This window comes from Haliotis cracherodii, unplaced genomic scaffold (genome assembly GCF_022045235.1).
Source record: "Haliotis cracherodii isolate W230 unplaced genomic scaffold, xgHalCrac1.p SCAF_5, whole genome shotgun sequence".
NCBI lineage: Eukaryota > Metazoa > Mollusca > Gastropoda > Lepetellida > Haliotidae > Haliotis > Haliotis cracherodii.
In genome coordinates this window covers 53,718,379-53,743,454 of record NW_027266308.1, presented here as the reverse complement: position 1 = coordinate 53,743,454, position 25,076 = coordinate 53,718,379, and the positions used below count along the sequence as shown (strand labels likewise).

Genomic DNA, 25,076 nt, shown 5'->3' with positions numbered 1-25,076 from the left:
CTGGTCCATGATTTATGTATTTCATTAGAGCGAGATTTGTTGCAGGTAGCGGTTATGCGCCCGACCCACGGACATATTGCTGCTGGCGGCATATGCTGGCCCCACCCCCGGGCTCGGGTTCCCTCGGAAATGGATTACCCCGTTACTGACCTAGTAATTACAAGCTCGCGGTCCAGACTCAGGGCAAAGTCTCTATCTCAAGACAGAGGAAACACCGTGTAAATTATCTCGCTAATAGTACAATAGAAATACACCATATGTTGGTGAAAACCGCATGTAAACAACTACCACGAGGCAGTTCCGTGTTTCTCCGTCTTAGCTCCACCCCTTCCAAGAGATAGACGGAAAAAATACACGAGTGTGTAGCTACCTGTCAACCGTTCGTTACCAACTTGTCTTATTATACCAACGCGACTGCGCAGACGCACGCGCTGAGACTAATGAACCAATGAGAATCGTTGATATTAACACCTATCTAATACGCGCTTATAACAATTTCAGTCCTATTGGCAGCCAGCATTTGGTAATTGACTAGTGACATGTCTGTTCATTAAAGTAATTACAAGTGAAGTATTTGACTTGTTAAGTCTGCGAATCTTCACGGAAGATCAAAAGGGTTTGCATCAGTCACCACTTGTCAACAGCCATCGTTGTGAAAGGAAGACCAAACCGTTACCATGTTATCATCATTTCTGTCGAATACTTACAATTACCAGCATCCAGACAACTCGCATCTTTTCTTCCCAACTCCGCTCAACGTTCCCCAGTTCTCATACGGTAGACAGTCCATATTTCCCCCTTCGTCGACACCATCTTCATCAACAACACCGACGACACTAACGACGTCATCATCACCAACAGACGCCTGCAGCATGGAGGTGAAGCAAGAAGTTGAGGGAGACTCCATTCCTGTGGCAAACACGTCCTCCGCCACCATAAAGTTCTCCATAGATAATATCCTGGGTCTCAAGTCGGAGGCGGTCAAGAGGGACGGTGGCGGTGGCGACGTTCCACAACAACCCATGTGTGGAGACGAGGACGACAACGACGACAACCAAGGAGCTTTGGATGAAGAGTCTCCTAGATTCCCCTGGCTTCAGTGTACCCGCTACAAGCCACCAAAACTGCCAAGTAAGCCTATTATTCCTTTCTCAGTGATTCATTATCAGGTTCTTAAATTAATCATTCTTTGAACTTTCTTCTTCTTTTTGTGACAGATGCGTGAATATAACACTGTACTGAACCAACACTAATATGGTTTCAGTGATTCATTAACACATGCTCATGACATGGTCTGAATTATACAATCAACTCTGCTTTGTGCAGAGATTTCTTATGATTTCCTATGTGTTTCGTCGCTTCTATTTAGTTGATGTGTGCGAAAATATGTGGGAAATAATATTTTAGAGAAGCCAATCAATGAATTCATTCTGAGATTAAAATAGCATTAATTGCTATCTGTGAACATTCTAGCATCCGTGTTTTCGTTGTTGTAGAGATGGCTCCTTGTTTGGTTCGCACTGGGTTCCCGTCCGGCAATTTGACGTTTTAATTCATGTGTAATCATTTTCAGATCTTCATTTTGACATTTTGCGAACACCTGGTGTCCCCACTGTTTGATAGTGATTTATAGATATAATATAAAAGCCAACGCCAAAGAATAATTAGCCTCGATTACCTGCCGAAACAGATTCCGTGGGGCATAAAAGGCAAAATATTGGTTAAAATTATATGAATGGATCACAGAAAGTCAGTGCTGACACCAGGCGTTCGCGAATAGGGTACCCTTGTTCTGCTCTAATTGCACATGTTCATGATGTGTTTTTTGTTGTTGTATTATGATTATGGAAAGGGTTTTGTCGCTTGCATTTCCAATTCAAGAAATCTTCAGTACATTACTGACAAAGAGGTTTAAAAATCAAATATACTCGGTATATCGATTTTGAATGGATGTATGCTGATCAATGATTTTTGTTCACTCATGGACGTATCAAATATGCTTTACATTTATAAATACAGCGTACGTTTTTTTTGTGGTATTTGAAATATGTTACTGCCAATCGCAGTTCAACGATAGAACAAAACAAATATATAAAAGACGCATACAAAATGCTGACCACTGGGATGTGACATAACATAATATCAATGAACTTAAACAGCGTTCCACAGATATTGATTTGATACATAACCACACACAGCCAAAAACTGATTACACGATGTAGATTGAATAAGCAATGTACGGTGTCACAGTTTAATCAAATATGGTAACGCACCCGAGACAAGGTATTATATATAATCCTGTATTCTCCCTGGACTGAACGCAAAATTAACAACAGCGGTCACATCGCTCACTATTAGACACTTACACAATGTCCTCGTTGGAGAAATCAATGATTTTACAGGAATTGACATGACAAACCATGTCCGCTCTCTGTTCTTGCATATGTGAATTAATCACATACATAAGAGCTTTGATTGTAATTACCTGCTAGGTGTGTGTAGGTGTCACCCCCTGTCTGCAGATGGTGTCTCTGTCAATGAGAGAGGTTAATTATAACATTCGTTTCCTTCAATAGTAATCCATTAGTTAGTACAAGTAGTACATTTCACTTGTAGAAGAGAAAAAAAAGTTTAAAAATTGATTTTAACAGATTCCAATTTTATTGGTTTGATTTGTTTAAATGTATTTGTTTCTCTTTTATTTATTCGATGTTATGTATTGTGAGGTGGAATAAATTGACTTTATGTAGTATTTTGGGAATATATGTTTAGATTTGTTCACCTTAACGTCGTGCTCTATCAATGAAATAAACCAAATTAATTTCGCATAAGCATGAACGTACAGACATGCTGGTGGAAAGAACTTTGGATTTATTTTGTTTTAATTCTTATTTTCGGAAAACAAATACACTGTTTTCTGATCTATACAGTCCTTTAAATGGCCCTAATATATTTCCTAGATGCTTTAGCTCCTTTGGTTCATGAGACTTGCTATCAAATTATGAACATTTCAAGTAATGATGATCGGTTTATAGTAATCTGTTTCTTTTTTATTGTGATCTATTTGGATTTGCTTTTACGGCAAAAACTGGTAATTTAGATTATTCACGAGTTAATGAAATTATATCGTCTTCGACGATTAGACACCGGGAAAAAATAGTTTTAGGAGTAGGAACAACAGAAAATGAGAAAGTATTACTATCGCTAGAGGCAAGTTCTGATTATTGTGCTTTGTTCATTCCATACAGTGGGCCATTGTAAATACTGCTATTAGTATCAAAGATTAAATGAAAATTGAAAAAGTAAGTTTGATTAGACATTATTAATATTATACCTGTTACACAGATTTTAATCATAATAATAAAACACACAATTCTTAATTATAGAGTATTTGAAAAATAATCATTTTTCTATGAATCACATAAAAACCCTTTATAAAAATCAATTTATCGTTATTGTGTATTATCCATACTAATTTATATATTTTTAATTTACCATTAAATTAAACAAGTAATCTTGATGACATTTTTACTTTTTAGTACCGTTTCTTTATTTCCAGACATGCCATGCATTTGACAGTCGGACAAATTCTAGCGTTTTCAGGCTTGGTGTTAATATTTTTAAACGGTCATACGATTAAGAATATGACCTTATTTACATAAACATTTTCACGTCATCTTCGGTATTAATTTAACATAATTCATAAAATGCTTATTTTTTTCCAATGTCCTATTAATACTAATTGGAAGTGATCTGAAAAAACCCCACTTGAATAGTTACCGCTTCCTTTCTTTATTTTATGTTTCTGAATGAGTAGCGATTATTATTCGGATGTTGTTAATGTTAACTCAAATGATCCTTTCGACAATATTTCGTTTAGGTTACCATGTCCATCCGTTTCTTAAGCTTCTTGTATCGTCACTACAACTGTACAGTGATTCGTGTGTGCACTTGAATTTGTCACTTGTATTTTGTTTGCTCGTTTTCGTGTGACTGACACACAAAAGTGAACAGCCCTAAGTGGTTAAGGTTTCAATTATACACGGTATGTTATGTTAGAGTTGTGGTCAAAACTATTTCTTTATTAATGTAAGGTTAATTTTAAACTGCCTTGTGAAGAAGAAAATTACATAACAGTAACTATAAACCAAAAGTGTCTCTCATAAAGTGACAAAATGACTAGCGAGCATTAGGTGTACAATTCTTCAAAGGTTTAGCATCGCAGTTATCTAGCCTTATTTCATGTTGGTTTCGTCATCCGGTTTCCACATTACAAAATTTCAAGTGCGTTCATCAACTAGATTTATAGGTACATTTAATATCAGTTTCATATGTTAGCGCAGCACAGCCAGCCATCAGTAATAGTCGTACGTTATAATTCAACAGAACGTATGGTAGACTATGCGCGTCCTCGGTGAGATTAATGATTTCTCATTATTGTGTTTCTTCTTCCTCTACGAACTAAAATAAATATGTATAGCGTAAAGGGTTTGGGTGATCCTGGCACAGTCATGTTGGATAGGCTCATTATTAGCTCAGGGCCCTTGCTCACTGTACACAGAAAGCGAATGGGACTTCTCCAAAGAAGCGCTGTCTAGTCAATCCCACCAAGAACCTTTCGGAGAATGTGTAGGCTTCCCATTCCCAACGCCTAATACCTTCTGCATTACCCTGCTTGAAGGGCCGTGTTCCTGACAACAAACCCGGGTTCTTTCCAAATGTCAGTCAACAAATTGGGAGGTACCAAACCAAAGGCATCGAGAACAATGGTGAGTCGGACAACTTGGAATGCAAGCGTGACATTTCTCATTTCGTATTTGCCATGTTTTTTCCTGAATCTTGTCAATCACATTTGTGTCAAAAGGGACAGAGAATGCAATGATATGAATTATTTCTTTGGATTTATCAAAAAGGACACGGTCAGGTTTGTTGGCCTGGATATGTCTGAGGTTGTATAAGGGCCTATTCCTCAGAGTTTATAAATTTTCGTTATTATCATGACGCCCTCTATATATTCTCTCTCATACCATGGATGTACCTCTGTGTCAAAACCACAAGCAAGGCGAAGACCACTCCATCATGTCGCTTAAGATATGTTGTTATTATTATGTAGAGATTAAAATAAAAAATGCAGCAAAGAGGGTTTGAGTGATCCTGGCACAGTCAGGCTGGTTAGGCTCATCATCAGTTTTGGACCCTTGCCCCCTCTACACGCAGCCCAGACAGCGAATGGGACTTCACCCAGGAAGTGCTGCCGAGTCGAACTCATCCAGAATTATTATTATTATTATTATTATTATTATTATTATTATTATTATTATTATTATTATTATTTCTATTTCGTCTTCTTATACGGGTGAAGGGAAGCTAACATGTTTCTAAATTTTCGCTTTTCCTTTGTTCTTAGTGCAGTTCGTCTGTAACATTCAATACATGTAATATATTATACAGTTTTATAGCATTATCGATCATATCAGTACTGTACTGTACTGACATCGTGGCAGTGGGTCGCTTGAAGCGATCGCTCGTCATATCCGGGTTCGATGTCCCACATGGCGACAATGTATCAAGCCATGATATTGATGGGATATTGCTAAAAGCGGCGTAAAACCATTCTCCCTCACGGAAAGGAACAATGAAGAGGAAGATGGAGAGACAACTGAAAAAAAACTCCCACACCAACACGTTCCATCATAGCCATACAAATACAAGCCTGTTATGTTATCTGTTAGTATTTATAAACTTATTATATAATGTCAATACAGGAGAATAACCAGTCTAGAGTACCTGCCGAAGCAGATTAAAAATTGGCGCAAAGGTCAAAATGGCTGTGTAAATGATTAAATGGGCCACTGAATACCAGTGATGACACCAGAAAGTAATTAGCTCTAGGAATTAGATGGAATCAGATGTCTGAACTTTCTACAATATTTTTTGGGCATGATTTGCTGTTACTTTCATCGCTATCTGCATGATTGCCATTTAACAAGGAACTTTGTTTAGTAATTCAATATGTTTGATCATTTCGTGAGGCCTAGTGTTGCAGTTTGTTTCTCTTCAACCCAATACTACTGAGAGCTGTTGCAATGACATATAAAGGTTTGAACGTGCACCTTTTTTAATTTCTATAGTTAACAACGAGCCTACACTCTGTCGGATATAGGAGCCATGTTAAACCACTGATGTATATATATTAAAATGTGCCCATTGCTTGAGAGAGATATGAGGTAATGGCCTGTGTGTCTTCGTTTTCAAATCATTAAAGTATTGTGTTCACGTTTAATTCTGGACGTGTCAGATAATCCGCTCGTACGTATGTCACGTACATCGTTAGGGTTATCAGAAGAGTGCGATAGCATTCAGGGAGGCCGGAATACTGGAATCGATTTAAACTTATTCCAAAGGTTACAGTGACACCGAATGACTCTTGTATCATTCAACAGGAAGACATATACGCGCGCTTATATTTGAAAAAGGCATATTTATAGTAAAATTAAAAAAACCTTGTATCACTCATTTTCTTATTAAAGGGAGTTAGACACGTCCAGAGCCAGGGTAAGAATTCCTGCTCCTCTTAGTGTACCCCCCCTCCCCCACCCCTCCGTATCCTAACAAGGACCGGCTCCACCCTGTCCTGAGGCGACATTTCACATCAAATTCTCTTTAATTTCGCGGCTGCGCTAGCTTTAATGACAGGTGCTAGCTCCAAAGACGTGTGATGAGCTCCTCGCTAATACATAGCTATACACACGTGTTGATCACTGCTACTTTGACCAGGTAATGAAATAGTGGCGCGTTTCCGTCAATTAATTTAGAGAGGTGATGAGAGGATACAAGATAGTGCGTTGATCCTGTAAAGACCCCATGCATGGAGCTGGAGACTGATCTCAGCTGATACCATCTTGCACTGATCCCCAGTTCCTGTGTTGGGCTGCAGCAAGGGAAAAACTTACTGCCTGCCCTCATCGGGTGGATCTCTTTAGTGAAAGCCACTTGTTTAACTCGTATCAACCATGGACTGGGATATAAATATAATGCCACATAGAGGTATATGTATATTACATTGAGTGAAATTTGTGGAAATGAATTATTTTCTACCTTATTTAGTGAAAATGAATTCAGTTCTAAATTATCCAGTAAAATGAATCACTATCTACAATATCCGGTGAAGAGCAATTATTATTTAATTGACATAGTTATTTTAACGTTTAAAAATTATTTAACATCAATAAACTGCACTCAGCATTGTACTAAATTATTGTATTTGTTGAAAACGTCATATACAAAAGTATTAAAACTTTTATTACCAAATCTATGAATCGCAATTAAATATTTTAAAAAACCCCATAAAGTACATCAAAATCATATTGAGGATAATAAAATATTATTATAAAAGCAATATCTTAAATACAACCCCACTCTGAACTCTCTTATCGTGGTCATTTGTTAAATCTGTCCTCGTTTGATTCCAATTCTGTTTCTACAACTAATATTACCTGAATCCTCGCAAAGACATTTCAAAATAAACAAGTAAAAAATAGCAAATATCTGTGAGGAAATGTAATTATCTACGGAACATTGGTTCGATGTCTTTCATTACCTTAATGAAACTGACTACTGTTTGAAATAGATTTATTGACATCTGAATATCTCCATTAATTAGATTTTTCTGCAGTTATCACTGAGTGTATAGACGAACAGTACACCGCAATATAGTGCGCTGTCTCTACATAGACTAGAATGAGTGCGTTCAGTTGTGGGAATAATGGGGGACCCTAATCAGTCCGGGTTTTCTATTTCAATTCGCTTTCTCTTTGAAAATGATTTCATTAGCTTCTGATTTGATTGTATTTGGTCATTTTCCATAGGAAACGATTAATTAGAATGGGACAAGGTTGTTTATTGCTACTATATTTTATTGGCGACTTATTTCAACGAGGGAGCGAAGTAGCCGATACTGTTAGTCTTAACGGTAGGTTAAACTATTGCCATCATACGAGTGAGTTTTGACCAATCGCATCAGACTAGTCATCGACATTTCAAAAGAAGATCTCCAATTCTCCCTTACATCATATCGTCCTTGCGATCAGGTGTATGTTCCAACAACTCAAAAGGACGTTAAGGAATATTATACCAATGACTTTGTGTAATGAAAAGTTAAAGGGGCAGAATAAAATTGCTATCAGGCAAGTGGAGCTTAATATTGCTCAGCGATGCTTGTGATCGCATTAGCCTCTGTTAGCTCAGGCGTTTGTAGGATCGTCATGTTGACGCGAAATAAAGCGCAACCTATGACATTAAAGTAAATGCCCACGATGAAACCTCTTGTAGAAGTAAGTAATCTTATTATTAAATCATTTTTATTTTGGATATTATTTCAGCGATTATAGAAACTAGTGTGGCACTGAAAGGTGATACAGTATTAGACAAATCATTTATCGCCGCTAATGAATAAATCCGTTATCACATTGATATTTTCCTTTGTTGTAATGTTATATGTTTTAATATATATTTTTTATACAGTTTGCAAATTTCACATGCGTAAATTCATGTACTAGCAAAAAAGTGATCGCGTTTGTTCTATTCATATAAATTGTAATATCTTTTGGTTTTATAAGAACTGTATTTTATATCTTAGTATTTACTTCAATGTCCCTGTCTTAGCATGTAATGTGGTGTGAGAAATTTGCCCTGAAGTCTTGAAACAGTTTCTATAAAATGTGTATGATATTAAAAGTAACCTAAAAATATTGTGTTTTTTTATATCGATAACGCCTTTATGTTACAAATAAAGGACACAGTATAATCAGAGGCATTTTCATCCATCAAGAAATTAGCAAAACTTCTAAAAATCGTTATACAATAATTATACCATTTTCAAATATAATGGCAGTAAAAGTTAAGGCTAACGTGTTTCAGAACTGATTAAAGTAATTTTCGGCGTTTTCTGATTGTATCACGGTTATTTTGTTGGAACTAGGCAAAAATAATAAAAACACATCGTTCGAAAAATACCAAAATTAACCATGCTTATGTACATGCGGTTGAGGATGTCATAAATCATATCAGCATGTCCCAAAATAGTCATAACACTATTTATCATCCCAAACTGGTTCTCACAGGAGATATCGCTTGGGTGATATCAAGTGTTGATATATTTGATATCAAAAGGACACAAGGGTGAGATTTTATTTATCATTCAGAATCATTCTTCCAACTTTTTCAGTTTGTAGACAAAGGACATCAAGCGATATCTACACTGTAGATATCGCTGCAATGAAATTGCAACACAATGCTTTGCAGACCATTGTGACGTCATTGTTACATGACGTCACAATCAAATGACATCACTAATGGTTCTGCTACTGAAGCTGTTAGTACTTTTTACACTTAAGATTCTGCTTATTACTGTCTACAAGCTGAAAAAGTTGGACGAATGATTCCGAATGATAAATAAAATTTCACCCTTGTGTCTTTTGATATCAAATATATCAACACTTGTTGATAAAAGTGGAAAAACTCAGAGGGGATATTGAAGTAAATACTAAGATATAAAATAATAATAATATATAATCATTAATATATAGTATGTAATTATAAATAATAATTATTAATAACATATAATTATTACTTTTATCAACTTTTGTTGATATATTTGATATCAAAAGACACTCCGGTGAGATTCTCTTTTTCCAATAACTTAAATATTTGACATGTGGGCGAAAAGGGGCTTTTTGATGTATCCTCAATGCTTTGCTTATCACTGAAACACAAAAGGCCACGACGAATATACACTCACCGTTGAATGAGTGAGTGAGTGAGTGAGTGAGTGAGCGACTGCTGAAGGGCAATTGAAGAAACGAGTCACGAGTACTGACAGGAGAAGTGATTAATGACAACGTCCAATGATATTCTTCATAGAGCTGTGTCATATATGTTTCATATCCAATAACCCAGCGGCTACAGAGATACACAATTCAATACTTTTAACGAAAGTTAATTAATCAGATGATCGTGTTGAAACGTAATCCTATGTCACGTATATCATATATGCAGTTAGCTTTGTCACGTGTATCCTATAGGCAGTTAGCTATGTCAAGTATATCATGTAGATGGTTAAGTATATGAAGTATATCGTATAGATGGTAAGCTGTATCACGTATAGCATATAGGTACATAGCTATATCATGTATATCATATATATAGTTAGCTATGTCACGTATATCATATAGATAGTTGGCCATATGTATACCATATAGATAGTTAGCTATGTCATGTTTATCATATAGATGGTTAGCTATATCACGTATATCATATAGATGGTTAACTATAGCATGTACATCATAGATATAGTTAGCTATATCACGTATATCATATAGATGGTTAGCTATATCATGTACATCATAGATATAGTTAGCTATGTCACGTAAATCATATAGATAGTCAGCTATATCACGCATATCATATATATAAATAGTCAGCTATATCACGCATACCATAAAGATAGTTAGCTATGTCATGTATATCATGTAGATAGTTTTCTATGTCATGTATATCATATAAATGGTTAGCTATATCATGTATATCATATAGATAGTAAGCTATGTCACGAATATCATATAGATAGTGACCTATATCACGTATATCATATAGATGGTAAGCTATATCACGTATATCATATAGATAGTCAGCTATGTCTCGTTATCATATAGATGGTAAGCTATATCACGCATGTCATGTACATATAGGTAGTTAGCATATGACTACGTCACATGTGACTGTATAACAGCATTGATATTTGGCTAAAGCTGTCATTAAGCTCCATTCCTGTTTATAAAGGCGAAGCATATTCATTAGAAATCTCTGCTAAAAGCAGTGTCCAGTGCAGGCTTTCGATTAAATCATCAACACGTGTCTATGAATCACTATCAAACAGTTATAATACTAGGTGTCCATGCTAACCGTAAAAGGCGACTTTGCTTGTCTTAAAGGCGACTAACGGGATTGGGTGGTCAGACTCGCTGACTTGGTTGATGCATGTCATCGATCCCAATTGCGTGGATCGATGCTCATGATGTCAATCACTGGATTGTCTGGTCCAGACTCGATTATTTACAGACCGCCGTCATATAGCTGGAATATTGCTGAGTGCGGCGTTAAACAACAAACTAACCAACCAACAACTAGGTGTCCGTGATAAGGTGAGTTTATCCTGCCCTCCCGGAGGCACCCGTCACAAACACATGCAAAGGAAAGGTTTTTATCACCTTAAAAAACACGGGAACATATGTTTCAAATCAAAACAGGGAACTGCATCACACGAATGTTTGGGCACTGATGCGTCAAATTTGTAAATGTCCTCCACATATCTACGTTTGGAAACTTTAATAAGGTCTTGAGTACTGAAGAAGCAAGTTTTGAGCACGAGTCGTATGACGCTTTCTGAAAACAGAGCGTGCTCGATTGTACCTCAAAGGTTGTGACATGCAGACACCAAGCACTGGAGCAGCTGGAGAACTGCTTGACATAAATGGAATGTTGACTATCGGAAAATTGACTATTAATGCCTTTTCATATAGTCTTGTAGGGAGTCTTTTGTCATCCTGAATCTTCTGCATAGATCTAAATGTGAAACGGATGAGGTGGTTTATTTTATTTCTTTCGCCCCGATTAGGTTTCTAGGTTTGTCAGCACCATACCCGTGCTCGTGGGTTTCACCGAAGTGGTAAACGTCTGAGACCTGCATCACTCCGGGCTTTCCTTCCACATTAAGCTGACTCGCCGTGATGTAACTGGAATACTGTTAAAGGGGCGTTAAACCCAACTCACTCACTCACTCTTTTATTTCTGGTTCAGGTAGATCAATCCGTGGAAGGAAGCAGTACACTGTGGCGAATTAGGGGACTCGTATGTCCATTAACCGCCATGATGTCTAATTTATTTTTGTCAGTGTGATTTGTGAAGGTTGTTGAGTTGAAAATTTGATGATAGTCTCGTCTGCCTTATAAACTATCAAACTTGACGAACATATCAGAGAAGAATTGTCACGTACGGACATTCAATGTTAATCGTCCTTCTCAAGTATACTTCTTTGATGGTTAATTTATATGATGAATGAGTTAATGATAATTACAACTTAAGTTACCTGTCATTAACACAACAGGGGATATCCAGTTTGACATTTTCTATTCATACAGTCAAAGCAGTGTCCTTTATGGCCATGTGGAACCAGTAGACGAAGTGTCGTGTTATAACCTAGCTGTCTGGGCGTACTGTAGCACACACAGCATTCACCTCGTCCACACTATGTAGCTATCCCACTATCCCGGGTCAACCTGTTCCCAACAATATATTGGTCCTCACTCTATCCCGGTAAACCCGTTCCCACAATGTAGTGGTCCTCACGCTATCCCGGGTCAACCTGTTCCCACAATGTAGTGGTCCTCACGCTATCCTGGGTAAACCCGTTCCCACAATGTAGTGGTCCTCACGCTATCCCGGGTGAACCTGTTCCCTCAATGCAGTGGTCCTCAGCTATCCTGGGTCCCCTAGTTCCCCACAATGTAGTGGCCCTTACGCTATCCTGGGGCCCCTAGTACCCCACATGGTACTGGTCCTCAGCTGTCCTGGGTCCCCTAGTTCCCCACATGGTACTGGTCCTGCGCTATCCTGGGTCCCCTAGTTCCCCACATGGTACTGGTCATCCGCTATCCTGGGTCCCCTAGTTCCCCACAATGTAGTGGCCCTTACGCTATCCTGGGGCCCCTAGTACCCCACATGGTACTGGTCCTCAGCTGTCCTGGGTCCCCTAGTTCCCCACATGGTACTGGTCCTGCGCTATCCTGGGTCCCCTAGTTCCCCACATGGTACTGGTCCTCCGCTATCCTGGGTCCCCTAGTTCCCCACATGGTACTGGTCCTCCGCTATCCTGGGTCCCCTAGTACCCCACATGGTACTGGTCCTTCGCTTTCCTGGGTCCCCTAGTTCCCCACATGGTACTGGTTCTGCGCTATCCTGGGTCCCCTAGTTCCCCACATGGTACTGGTCCTCCGCTATCCTGGGTTCCCTAGTTCCCCACATGGTACTGGTCTTCCGCTATCCTGGGTCCTCTAGTTCCCCACATGGTACTGGTCCTCCGCTATCCTGGGTCCCCTAGTACCCCACATGGTACTGGTCCTCCGCTATCCTGGGTCCCCTAGTTCCCCACATGGTACTGGTCCTCCGCTATCCTGGGTCCCCTAGTTAGGATAGGATAAGTTTTATTCCATACTGAAAGGCCTCAGGCCCGTAGTACAATTCTGTTTTCGGGAGTGGTTACAGATCCGTTTAACAGGTCATATTCTAATTAACATAGCATGATAAATGAACATTGATAGATTTTTTAGAGTATCTTTATCAGTTGTTGACATGATCGTTGTAAATCTTTGAATAGTGGGATGTACATAACCAGGCAGATCAATATATTTTCTTCTAAGGTAGTCGTATTTTGGACAAACTAACAGAAAATGAAACTCATCTTCAATCACATTTAAATCACATTGCTCACATATTCTCAATTATCTGTCTATGTTTCTATGCCTGCCTACTTCGATCCTAAGTCTATGAGAGCTGCATCTAAATTGTGCTAAACTTATTCTAAACCTTGTAAAGTTGATGTCAAACAAATAGTATTCTGGGGAAATTGTTGTCTTGAAAAGCTTGTAATAATTGCATTTTTCTGAACTTAAAACATGCGATGCCCATTTTTGCAAGTATATATCCTTAAGTCTTTGGCGTAAAGATACTAAAAATGAATCTGGATTGTTTGGTACACATTGATTACGCCAAACATAACCATTGCCGCAATCATTTAATAACGACTTTACATCATATACCCAATTGCGGCTTCCATGTTTTTCATACAATAACATCATATTGTAACATTTTCTAGGTAATCTATCAATAGGCATTTTAAGAATCTTGAACCAATACTTGAGAATTCTAATATGTTGAAATATGTAAAGTGGTACACGTCCACATTCACCATATACCATAACACTCGATGTAGAGTTTTTTACGCCAAGGAATCGTTTACAAGCATATAGATGGACCAGTTCAATAGTTCTGTATTCTGTATGCCCCCAGACCTCTGCTCCATATAAAAGAATTGGAGTAATTTTTGTATCAAATATTTTAAAAAAGGTTTGATATGAGAGATCAGTGAAGTTTTTCAAACTATGTAAGATGCCCATTAGTATCTTTTTTGCCTGCATTGCTGCATTACTGGTGTGGTAATTCCACGTTAATCTGCCTGTGAAGGTTACTCCCAGATATTTATAAGAAGTGACAATTTTTAACGGTTGTGGGTTGAAGAACCATTTTTCCCTACTTGATAGTTTATTTCCCTTTTTGAAAACTAACACTTTCGTTTTCTCAGTGTTCACTTGGAGTTTACAATTAGAACAGTACAGCTCCAGTTGATCTATCAAATTCTGTAAACCTTTTATCGTACTAGAGGCCCTTACGCTATCCTGGGTCCCCTAGTTCCCCACATGGTACTGGTCCTCCGCTATCCTGGGTACCCTAGTTCCCCACATGGTACTGGCCCTTACGCTATCCTGGGGCCCCTAGTTCCCCACATGGTACTGGTCCTCCGCTATCCTGGGTACCCTAGTTCCCCACATGGTACTGGCCCTTACGCTATCCTGGAGCCCCTAGTTCCCCACATGGTACTGGTCCTCCGCTATCCTGGGTCCCCTAGTTCCCCACATGGTACTGGTCCTCCGCTATCCTGGGTCCCCTAGTACCCCACATGGTACTGGTCCTCCGCTATCCTGGGTCCCCTAGTACCCCACATGGTACTGGTCCTCCGCTATCCTGGGTCCCATGATAACCCACAAAGTACTGGTCCTAACGCTAATTGCAATAGATTCATACAATTTCACAGCCTTTAAGACTGTTGCATATAGTATATTCCTCTTATGAAGCTCTTCGTATTGCTGGCACATGAAAAGTACAAAATATGCAATTCAAAAATATTTTGAGGTACAATCGAGCGTGATCATTATACGAAAGTTTTTAAGAACGTCTAGATATATTCATAAAGATTCAGAGTGACAATAAACTCTCCACAAGGCTATGTGAGAAGAGGGATGATAAATCAAAGTTTTCCTTATGTCGAGCAATTTTCAGCAGGTCCAGCCTTTGGTGTCTTCTTTTCACAACATCTGAGGTAGAATCGAGCATCCCCTTTCTTCGAAGGTTTCAAAGAGCTTCATACGCCTCTTGCTGAAACGATGTATGGTAAAGGGTTACAATATTCAAGTCCTTAGTAAAATTTAATATATCTATGGTACACATGTGTGGGACTTTTTCCAAATATGACGCATCAGTGACAAAACGGATACCCGATGCAATTCCATATTTTGACTTGTACCATTCCTCAAAATGGCAGTGATGACGTCATGTTCTGCACTGCCGGAAATGGTCGTCATTTGTGAAGGTCAGGGACGTTGGTAATAGAAATAGCAGCATCAAAGTCGGAGAACTAGTTCTTTTTCCAATTCGTCTCTATTACAGGAGTAAAGTAGAGGGTTTGTCGTAAAGTGTTGGTATACTTGGCTTGAAGACTGGTAGGACAGGACATTCTCACCCGTTTCACGAACACCTGGTGGCATCATTGTAACTTTATGGTCATTTCTGAGTGTAGGTGTCTATGAATGTGTTTGAACCAGACTATGTTTGAACTATTAATCTTAACGACACAGGGGAGGTTGGGTTACCTGGTGGTTAAAGCGTCTGTTCTTCACACCGAAGACCCTGGTTCGACTCCCCACATTGAGTGAAGCCGGACTGGTCCCCCACCGTTGTGACATGTGGAATATTGGTAAATGCTGCGTAAAACTCACTTACACACTTGATGATAGAGAAACGAATGTGAACACACTTTAACGTTTTAACTGACCATTTTAGTGAACTTTAATAAATTTCAATATAATTCCAATTCTAGGACTAAAGAAGAAGGACGGCGTAAAAAGGAGAAAGCTCGGCCGCAACCCACGTGTTCCCTTCACTCAGCACCAGGTTGCGGTGTTAGAAGAGAAGTTCCGCCGAACTCACTACCTCAGCAGTATGGATGTTGCCGAACTGTCGACAGCTCTCAACCTATCGGACAACAGGGTAAGTGTCAAATTTTGCCGAACCATTAGATACAAAGTCCACCAAGGCAATCTTATTAAAATCAGACCTCAGTTCTCGCTACCGCTAAACAAAGATCTGAGGACATCACATTAGGGGTCACGTTAGAACGACCTTTCATCCGACCAATCAGAGCATCGCTTACCAGATTATGAAAGTGACAGCCGGAATGTGATTTCTAACCATGCAACCTCGAAAACTTTAACTCCGAACGATAGTTACGGGTTTAACGACTGAATCCATACAATCTAGACCATCTATTAGCCATTCCAGAATGTTCTTTTGTTCAGGTTTCAAATTTATAATCGAGAATTTGTCAAAATATATTTCGAAGCGTAGTCGCCAATTTCAAATTAGTGCCGAAAAGCACGAGAAAGCTGCCTTCTGATTGGTCATTCCATTGGTCGGTCAAAGTTGGCCGAAGGTCGGTCTGACGTGACCCGTAATGGGATGTCCTCAGATCTTTGTTTAGCGGAAGCGAGAACTAGGATCTGATTTCAATGAGATTGCCACCAAGGTGAACGAACACTTCTCTGCATATTTGCACATATGTTGCAGCGAGTGTCCTGATAATATTGACTTTGGTCAGCTATACCAGCAAGATGAATTGACGTTTTTCATCGGTAGATGTTGTTGTTTCGAGACAATGGATCTAGCGTTTATTCAAAGGGGTTGGGAGGAGGGTATGGGGTGATATGGAAAGAATCTTCTGAGGCAAACAGTTTGAGTGGTTGAGTTTGTTTTAACGCTGTTTTGAACAGTATTTAAATCACAAAACAGCGTGTCAGCTTGAAGTGGGAGGAAAGCTCGAAGTGAAACAGGTCGCAAACGTTTACCACTTTGGTGAAACGTATATGTTTCTGGCCTAATCAAGGCGAAACTTGGAATCTAAACACGATCACAAGATCCTGACACGTCACAGGGACGCAACTCTACAAGAGGATTAACGACAACTGGGTCCCCCCGTGTCCCCCGGATAGTTTGCATGCCTGGTTGGTTCCCCGTCGTTATGACGTCACAAGTCTCCGATCGGTCCAACATGAAGTGTGTGTGTGTGCGTACGTGAGTGCGCGTGCGTGTGCGTCCGTGTGTGTGTGTGTTGGGGTAGGGGTAGGGGTAGGGGTAGGGGTAGGGGAGCAAATGTCCCTAGTGTATCTCCATAAATGGTTCCCTAAATTCATAATTCTGTCTCTGGCGCTGCTCCCGTCATCTAGATTACCAATGACCTATTTATGGCATTTATTTTCACGTAACTTACATTACTGTACACTTGGTCAAGTTTGACGTACATCGAAAAACAACTGTAATAACGCTTCACTAAAGATGCGTAGTATATGTACAATTTATGTCGAGTGTCAAATACAATGTAAATAACTTTATGAGAAAGTTTGGAACTTTCTAATGAAATATGATACGTCGTATTTCTTGGGGCTCTGCGTCTATTATGAAGCCTTCTATTATCCTGCCACATATTAATTTATACATCTAATAACATTTTACCTCGAAGGTATCTCTGAACAAACTGCTGACATTTTAAAAATAATAAATTTTCGACAAATTGATGAGCTGTCAAACGTAACTGTTTTTCACTTGGGTATTAATGTTTAATCTAGTTGACAATATTGCTTCTCCGCTTGTCGGCTATTGTGTGTATTTCTTGCCGTCATTGCTATCAGATGAAGAGCACGGTAATATGACAATATACATGATTTGAGAATTCATTTAGTGCACTGATTAAAGGAAACTCGATCCAACTACTAGAAAGGCATATCGCCGCCATCAAAGATTAGAAGAAAAGAAATCAAGGCAATATGATGAATTAACTTGACCAAACTACTCTGCGTTATAACTTTTCATAAGCACTTATCACAAACTAATTGTCTACTCTCTGAATCGCTGAAAGGTTATGTGTAATTCTCTTGCCAGACATTTCGCTTGCCATGTTTTAAAGAAAGAACCTGCCGCCATGGGCAGAAATTCTCCAAGGTTGAAAGGGGATAATCCTTAATACGAGCTTTAACATACTGAGCGTTCCCTGACAAATTCTGAATGTTTTGTAAACTCAACTGCCAGGCAAAAAAAAGTATGCCAGTGAAATTTGAATTTAAGCAAATATTACGAACGTTATCAAAACGTTCCTGAATAAAAACATTCATTTAAACACTGCAAACACAAGGTCCATATCACAACTGTGATACCCGAACCAACGACATCACCATCGAATAACTATTTCTTGTTTGTTTCATTTTTAGCCACCATCAAACCTGGTTGTATACTATCCCTTGTCCGGCGGATAAAACACATAATAAAACCCGTATTCAAGTTACTATAGAAACCCAGCTACCACTGTAAATTTAAGTCCGTTTGCTGCAAAATCGTATTGATGATATGCAAAATATACATCCGAAAGCAACAGTTCGTCTTAAATGGCATAAAAGTTATTTATTTGTTTGTACCAACTCGCCAACATAATTTCAGACATTGTTGTAATGTAGAGAAAACGTTGTTGAGCCAACTTTCATGTATTTGTTCGTGTTTCAATGCCTGGTGTTACAAAGGGCATCGCGGAACACAGGGATGATTTCAAAATTCTATTCTAAAATATTTTATTGTCACTGTCACTGTTGCTGCCAGTTGAAATATTAATTTGACTGACAATTGCATGATCTAAACCATCTCTTTTACAGTATGAAGCTTATTATTCGCTCTCCACTTTGTCAATCCCTCCGACTTGCAAATAATCACAAACGTGAAATAGCAAGGTTCTTGAGATCAACTGTCAATTTCATCATGTATCGTATTGCAATGATATATTGAGCTCGTTCTGTTTATTTTATTGTTTGCCTTTGAAATTAGCTGAATAGCAATACCAGGAGCATCCCTTACATTGCTTTTGGAATGTTTTACAGATTCTCATTGTATATTCCATTTAATAGCTCTTACAGAAATATACGCTTCTGATTTAGATTTTTCCTTTGAGATGTTTTTATTACAGAAATGACCGTAGTAGGTGGGCCTAACACGTGTAAATTTCACGTGCAAATGTAGGGCTATTCAGTTTACAGTGTTCGACGCCCTTTTAACAACATGCATTGATACCCTTCATGACTGAAATTGTGGTGACGAGTTGGTACGGACAAATAAAGAACTTTCAAGCCATTTAAGACGAATTGTTGCTTTCGAATTTATATCTATTTAGCATTTCATCGGTACGATTTTTCATCCAAAGGACTATAGTTGAGAATTCTAATGAAAGGTTTTTGTCGCTTTTATTAATACGACATGGATAGCGTTCCTCCTAGAAAAAAATATAACAAAAGTAAATAACAATATAATAAATGACATTTACTTGACGTATTCGTTCTGTGAGTATGTACTATATTTACGTCTTAAATTAAACAAGGATAATGCGTGTCGTGGAAGCAGCTGTTCCCTATACACTCTATAGTACTATGTAGCGATAAACAACTTGAGTTTGTGTCGGGGGCTTATCGTTGATGGCGTACGGCTTCCTGGACATGTGTCTGTGTTTAGAGCACTTGAGAAAGACGCTGTTGGGAGTTTAACCGAGCGACGTCCACCCTCACGACGACAGGGGCGTGGTCAGAAAAGTATAGATTGCTTTCCAGTGGGCGTGGCGGTCAAGCCAGATTGTCGTCTTCTCGTTGTCTAAACTAAAGAGACATGCCCCGGGTGGATCGTTGACGTTTATCGGTCGGTAATGACTGGTTTGTGGCCGGAGCTGACAAATGTAATCTTTCTGATTGATGACAGAGCTGACTTCTGCTACTGCCTCATCAAAACAGAGTTACCGCTTCACTTTGATACGCCGTTAAATGAAAATACTGAACTTATGTTCACTTAGTTTCAAGACGTTGTTTTAGAGTGCAATGTTTCACAATACATTTTATTCATTTTCTGACATTTATATAGGACTACGATTCAAATCAGGATCTGAAAATGGAACTATCGCCTTGGGTTTCTGAGGCTGAATATGTTTTCAGCCCATGTTTTCTCACTGAAAGGATAGACCAATCTTTTGGGAATATTATTTTCACATCCAGTATTAGATTTAGTAAAATTGATGACATCCTCAACGTTAAATGGTCAGCTCTTTAAAATCCTGACCAAGGGGGATTGTGGAGAAGATACTGTTAACTTCACAATGACTGTGTGCGGATGTCTAACTCTGATAGGGTCAAATATGGTATGCATACTTGAATAATGTCTTAAACTGTGACCACCTCCTCCTTTTCGTGTAATAAAAATCAACCCTTCCCTTACCATTTAAATACAATATGCCAGAGAAACATTGAATTATGTTTATGCAACCGTGAGGAATAAATCAATGCGGCTAGTATATGTTGGTGTGATGTCAAGATTTAAGGGCTTTATTTCAGATACAAATTACAATGATTTAACTTTCAAATATTAGGAGTGAGCACATATCCCTCGTTCGCAAAACATGAGATACACGTTTGAACAATTTAATCATATTAACAATCTTTTGTATGTATGCATGGTACATCGATTGCATGTTGGGGAGTAGTTTATTTTTATTCCTTTATTGTTAACAGATGGAAATTTGGGGATTACACATTTAAACAAGCCGTGGGCATCACCATAGACACCAAGTGTGCTCACCATCTGAATTTTTGCTTGCTTGGATTGGCAAAATTAGAACAAGGAAATTTAGCCAAAAAGTTAACTGAAGCTTTAGAAATATCGATGATCGGATATCGTTCAATATCGGTTAAATAGCCACTTCCCTTCCACTGATTTACCCACCTGAACTGGAAATATACAGACCAGTGAAATCGCCTCATTTTTAGATCTATACTTAAAGATTTAGAGTGACAGAACACTCTACTCAAGACTTCAACTTTCCAATAGTAAACTTTATAGTTGACCAATAGTCCATGGTGATGTATTTGATACCGAAAACATAGTTGTGTTTTAGACCTTAAGTGTGCAGTGGTCCAGCGACTGTTTTCAGCCTAGTAACGTTTTGATATCGCTTGTAAATATTGGGTCAAATTCAATTTTCAAGTTTATACAGTATTATACTTTCGTTTGCCGGAGAATCTAGTATCCTTATTTTCTATCACAAATACAGTGTATGCATATATACATGAATATTGACAGACCTTTGTAAGACGGATACAACTGATACTTTTATTCTGTGTGCAATGTAGGCATTATTCAAAGGTCTCTGAAATAGTGGTCCTTCACTTTATCTAATAACATGTTTCTAACCCGCAGCATCATACTTGCTACCTTGCGTGGCTTCCCATTGTTTCATGCTTTGTGTCGGCGTTTGACTTTAGTTAGGACTCAACCGGCGACCGTCCCCACCCCTCGACTCACTTCAACAACCGTCCCCCTCCCCACGGCTCACTTCAATAACCGCCCCCACCCACGGCTCACTTCATCCTTTGTTTTTCTCACCCACCCCACAATGAGAACAGTTTCTCTGGTCGGAACCCGCAGTGGGGGCAAATAATAATTAGCTCTGTACGGCAAGAATCACGTATCTAATATTGTCAGGTAGCAGACCGATACTTTCGCATCTCGTCATTATCTCCGGGCGAATCGCGCGGGTAACCTTACCTGTCCAGCAACTCGCGTGCGTTGTTGCTCCAGTCCCATCTGTGCCGAGCATATTAAAGGCTGAACCAGTCGAGCCATTAACGACTTTCTAATCTCAGGTAGAATCGCCTCAAAACAAATCCCGGCTTTTGAAGCCAGTGTAACATTTAAACACCAGCTTCTGCTACACCTATCATTTGGACAGATTTGTTTAGGAAACTAATTTTGCGCACAGTTGACATCGACGCCGCTAAAACCATTGTTTCACGTGTCGCAGGTGTAGGCCATTGTGTTTTTTATCCTTTGCCATTCGACTTCAGACATATACTGTTAAGAAACAGGTAATGTATCAATGTGCTTGCTGGGGACTAAGTATGTTCAACGTCCTTGTTAAGTCGTTTTAAAACTGCACATCTGTTTTCTGTTACATTCATTACACAAATGTGTCAACACGTTGTTCACACCCAAACAAATCATACTACTAACAAGACCAACAGTCGCTTAGGAGCATCACCGTGAATTTGAAGCCTGAACTACTAAACTAAAAATACCTGATTAAAAAATTACTAATTCTTCAAAACTCGTCATACAATAAAAGAATTATAAGCTACTGGTTTTCGTGTTAGACTGTCTAATAGCAGTTTACTTACCACTTTACATATTCTGATTCCAATCCCAGTAAACCATGAGTTACATTTTTCAAATATACTAAATGTAAATTAGATCGACTGTTTATCAATCTGTCAATTTACTTCATGTTTAAGATTATAATAGGACTGTATTGCAATGAAATCGCTTATTCTTTTATTCGACCAGACAGTCTCGCAAATAAATTCGTGTAGTTTGAAAACAAATTGATAAAAGTGATTTTCGTATTTAATTGAATATTGGGTACTAAAAAACTTGATTGTTTGAACACGCAAAGGTCTTATTTGATTCCAAAGTTCTGTGAAGATTTACTTTCCTGATTGATCCGCGCAACATGAAATAAGGCGCCATATTGCCGGTAGACGCGACAAGTAACATGAACGACGGAATAGGCATGATAGACATAAGAACCGCCTACAGCCATCACTCATATTTAAGTAATATCTGAAATTGTTCATATATAAGTATAAATACTCGTATTGAAGTATAATTCTTCATTCGGGAATGCCATGGGCAAATTTCATACTTGTTATAAAGCAAAGTCTATTATACAGAAACTTGCAGATATCAGTCCCCGTGTCAGGTTACATATTTTGACAATTTAATAAAAACTTGTTGTTCTAAGATCTAATATAGGATATCGTATTTACCTACCATATTTCATTGACATTATATCATGGTTAAAGGCATTATATTCTGAAATGAGGTATGCCGGAACGATATAGAGAGATAATAAAACTAGGTAACGGGCTCATAACTATTTGTTCTGTGTAGGGTTATGTCAGAAATGTAACATCATGGATTATGTTATTGGCTTATATCTTATATTTGAATGTTCAAAATATCTCGCAGATGTCTTATTTGATAAATGACATGCGGAATTGCGTTGATTAATATTTGTATCTGAATATAATATATATTATACCACTAATTCTAAATATATAAACATTTCATAATTCTGTCTGGAATATATCATTTATATGAACAATGATATTGATATTCTATAACTTATCTGTTTGATAAGTTGCTGTTTCGTTTCCATGTCCAGCTGTCTGTTACACGTGAAAGATGGTAGGTAGACATGGGATAGAGCTAGTTCTACCTTCGATTCACAACTTGTACGGGAAATACGACCCTCTCACTCGAATCATGATGATTTAAGTGTTAAGAAGCTTGATAAAATTTCATTCATTCCCTCACTAAAATTTGAAGACGGATGTGACGTATTGGATTATATCAAGTGAGTGAGTGAGTTTGGATTAAGGCCACCATGAACGGTATTTCAGTTATTTCTGGGCGTGTCAGCGTCACGGGTGTTGGTTGGTTTGTTGGTTTGTTGTTTAACGGCGCACTCAGCAATATTCCAGCTATATGACAGCGGTCTGTAAAATAATCGAGTCTGGACCAGACAATCCAGTGATTGACATCATGAGCATCGATCCACGCAATTGGGATCGATGACATGTATCAACCAAGTCAGCGAGCCTGACCACCCGATCACGTTAGTCGCTTTTTATGACAATCATAGTATGGGTTGCTGAAGACGTCACGGATGTGGGAGGAAAGCACGGCACGGTGCTGACAAACCTAGAAACACTATTAGGGTATCATAGACTACTGGCACGGTTAGGGGACGCAACTCTGCACAGATAATATGCGCGAGTGAGTCTCAATTTAATGGTCTTTCTCAGATGTGTCAATCTCATTAAAATGATCTTTGGTCTCGCTATCGCTAAACAAAGTGGCAGCGAGAACTTAGATTTGATTTTAATGAGACTGCAGATGTGTTCAAATATGATTTTTACGGAATCACCAACGACAAGATACGGATTTAACAATACCCTAGTTAGCGCATAGACCACGACAACCCTTGTTCAGTTAGATCATTTAACGAGTGTTGCGTCTGGATTTGTTCTTAAAACATATGTAATTTTTGTCACAGGTGAAGATCTGGTTCCAGAACCGACGTGCGCGTGAACGTCGCGACCGAGAGGCAGCGCAGACATCAGCACTTTTCCCGCCTAAACCCTCCCAGCCACTTATGGTGCCCTCAGTCACGTGGCCCATCCCTTCCACCACGACCAACACGGCTTTCGCCCAACTCCGCACAGCCATCCAGCAGAGTCGGGGGGGCTTCCTCCCCTCAGCGTTCAGCCTGTACCTCCCCCGTCCCGCGGGCCAGGAGGGGGTCAAGTGTGGCGTGGACGCAGATGACCGTGCAGACCAGTACTGTAGTTGAAGTCACGAGGCGGGTCGAGACAAGCGTCGTACTCGAACTGAAAATATTTCTGTATGTCTGCTGCTTTGAAAAATAAAGGTAGTAGACATGCATAGACTTGTATATCTGAATAAGGAGATTCAGACTTAATGGTACCGCAGTGGTGAAAAGATGACAGCCGGTTGGTTCACCGTATACCATGGTACATTACATAGAAGAGGACAACGCAGTAGACACTGTCATGATTGTAAGGGGCGGTCAGGTAGTCTAGTGGTTAAAGCGTTCGCTCGTCACGCCCGAGACCAGGGTTCGATTCTTCTCATGGGTACAATGTGAGAAGCCCATTTCTGGTGTCCCCCGCCGTGATATAGCTGGAATATTGCAAAAAGCGGCGTAACACCATACTCACTCACTCACTCATGATTGTAAACATTTGAAGGCCCCG

At 39.0% G+C, this 25,076-nt stretch overlaps 1 protein-coding gene across 1 annotated transcript; it reads left to right on the top strand.

Annotated features, from left to right (window-relative positions):
- Nucleotides 1-677: 677 nt before the first annotated feature.
- LOC139441975 (uncharacterized) lies at nucleotides 678-24,652 on the top strand. The gene is made up of 3 exons (XM_071222719.1): nucleotides 678-1,131; nucleotides 15,989-16,158; nucleotides 24,356-24,652. The coding sequence occupies exons 1-3, from the start codon at nucleotides 678-680 to the stop codon at nucleotides 24,650-24,652; spliced, it is 921 nt and encodes a 306-aa protein (XP_071078820.1).
- Nucleotides 24,653-25,076: the final 424 nt, after the last annotated feature.

What these genes read in the sequence shown, in the direction of transcription:
- LOC139441975 (XM_071222719.1), top strand. Translation starts at nt 678, where the DNA reads ATGTTATCATCATTTCTGTCGAATACTTACAATTACCAGCATCCAGAC. An exon ending in CAAGCCACCAAAACTGCCAA is followed by an intron (nt 1,132 to 15,988) that starts GTAAGCCTATTA and finishes TTCCAATTCTAG; the next exon opens with GACTAAAGAAGAAGGACGGC. An exon ending in TCAACCTATCGGACAACAGG is followed by an intron (nt 16,159 to 24,355) that starts GTAAGTGTCAAA and finishes TTTTTGTCACAG; the next exon opens with GTGAAGATCTGGTTCCAGAA.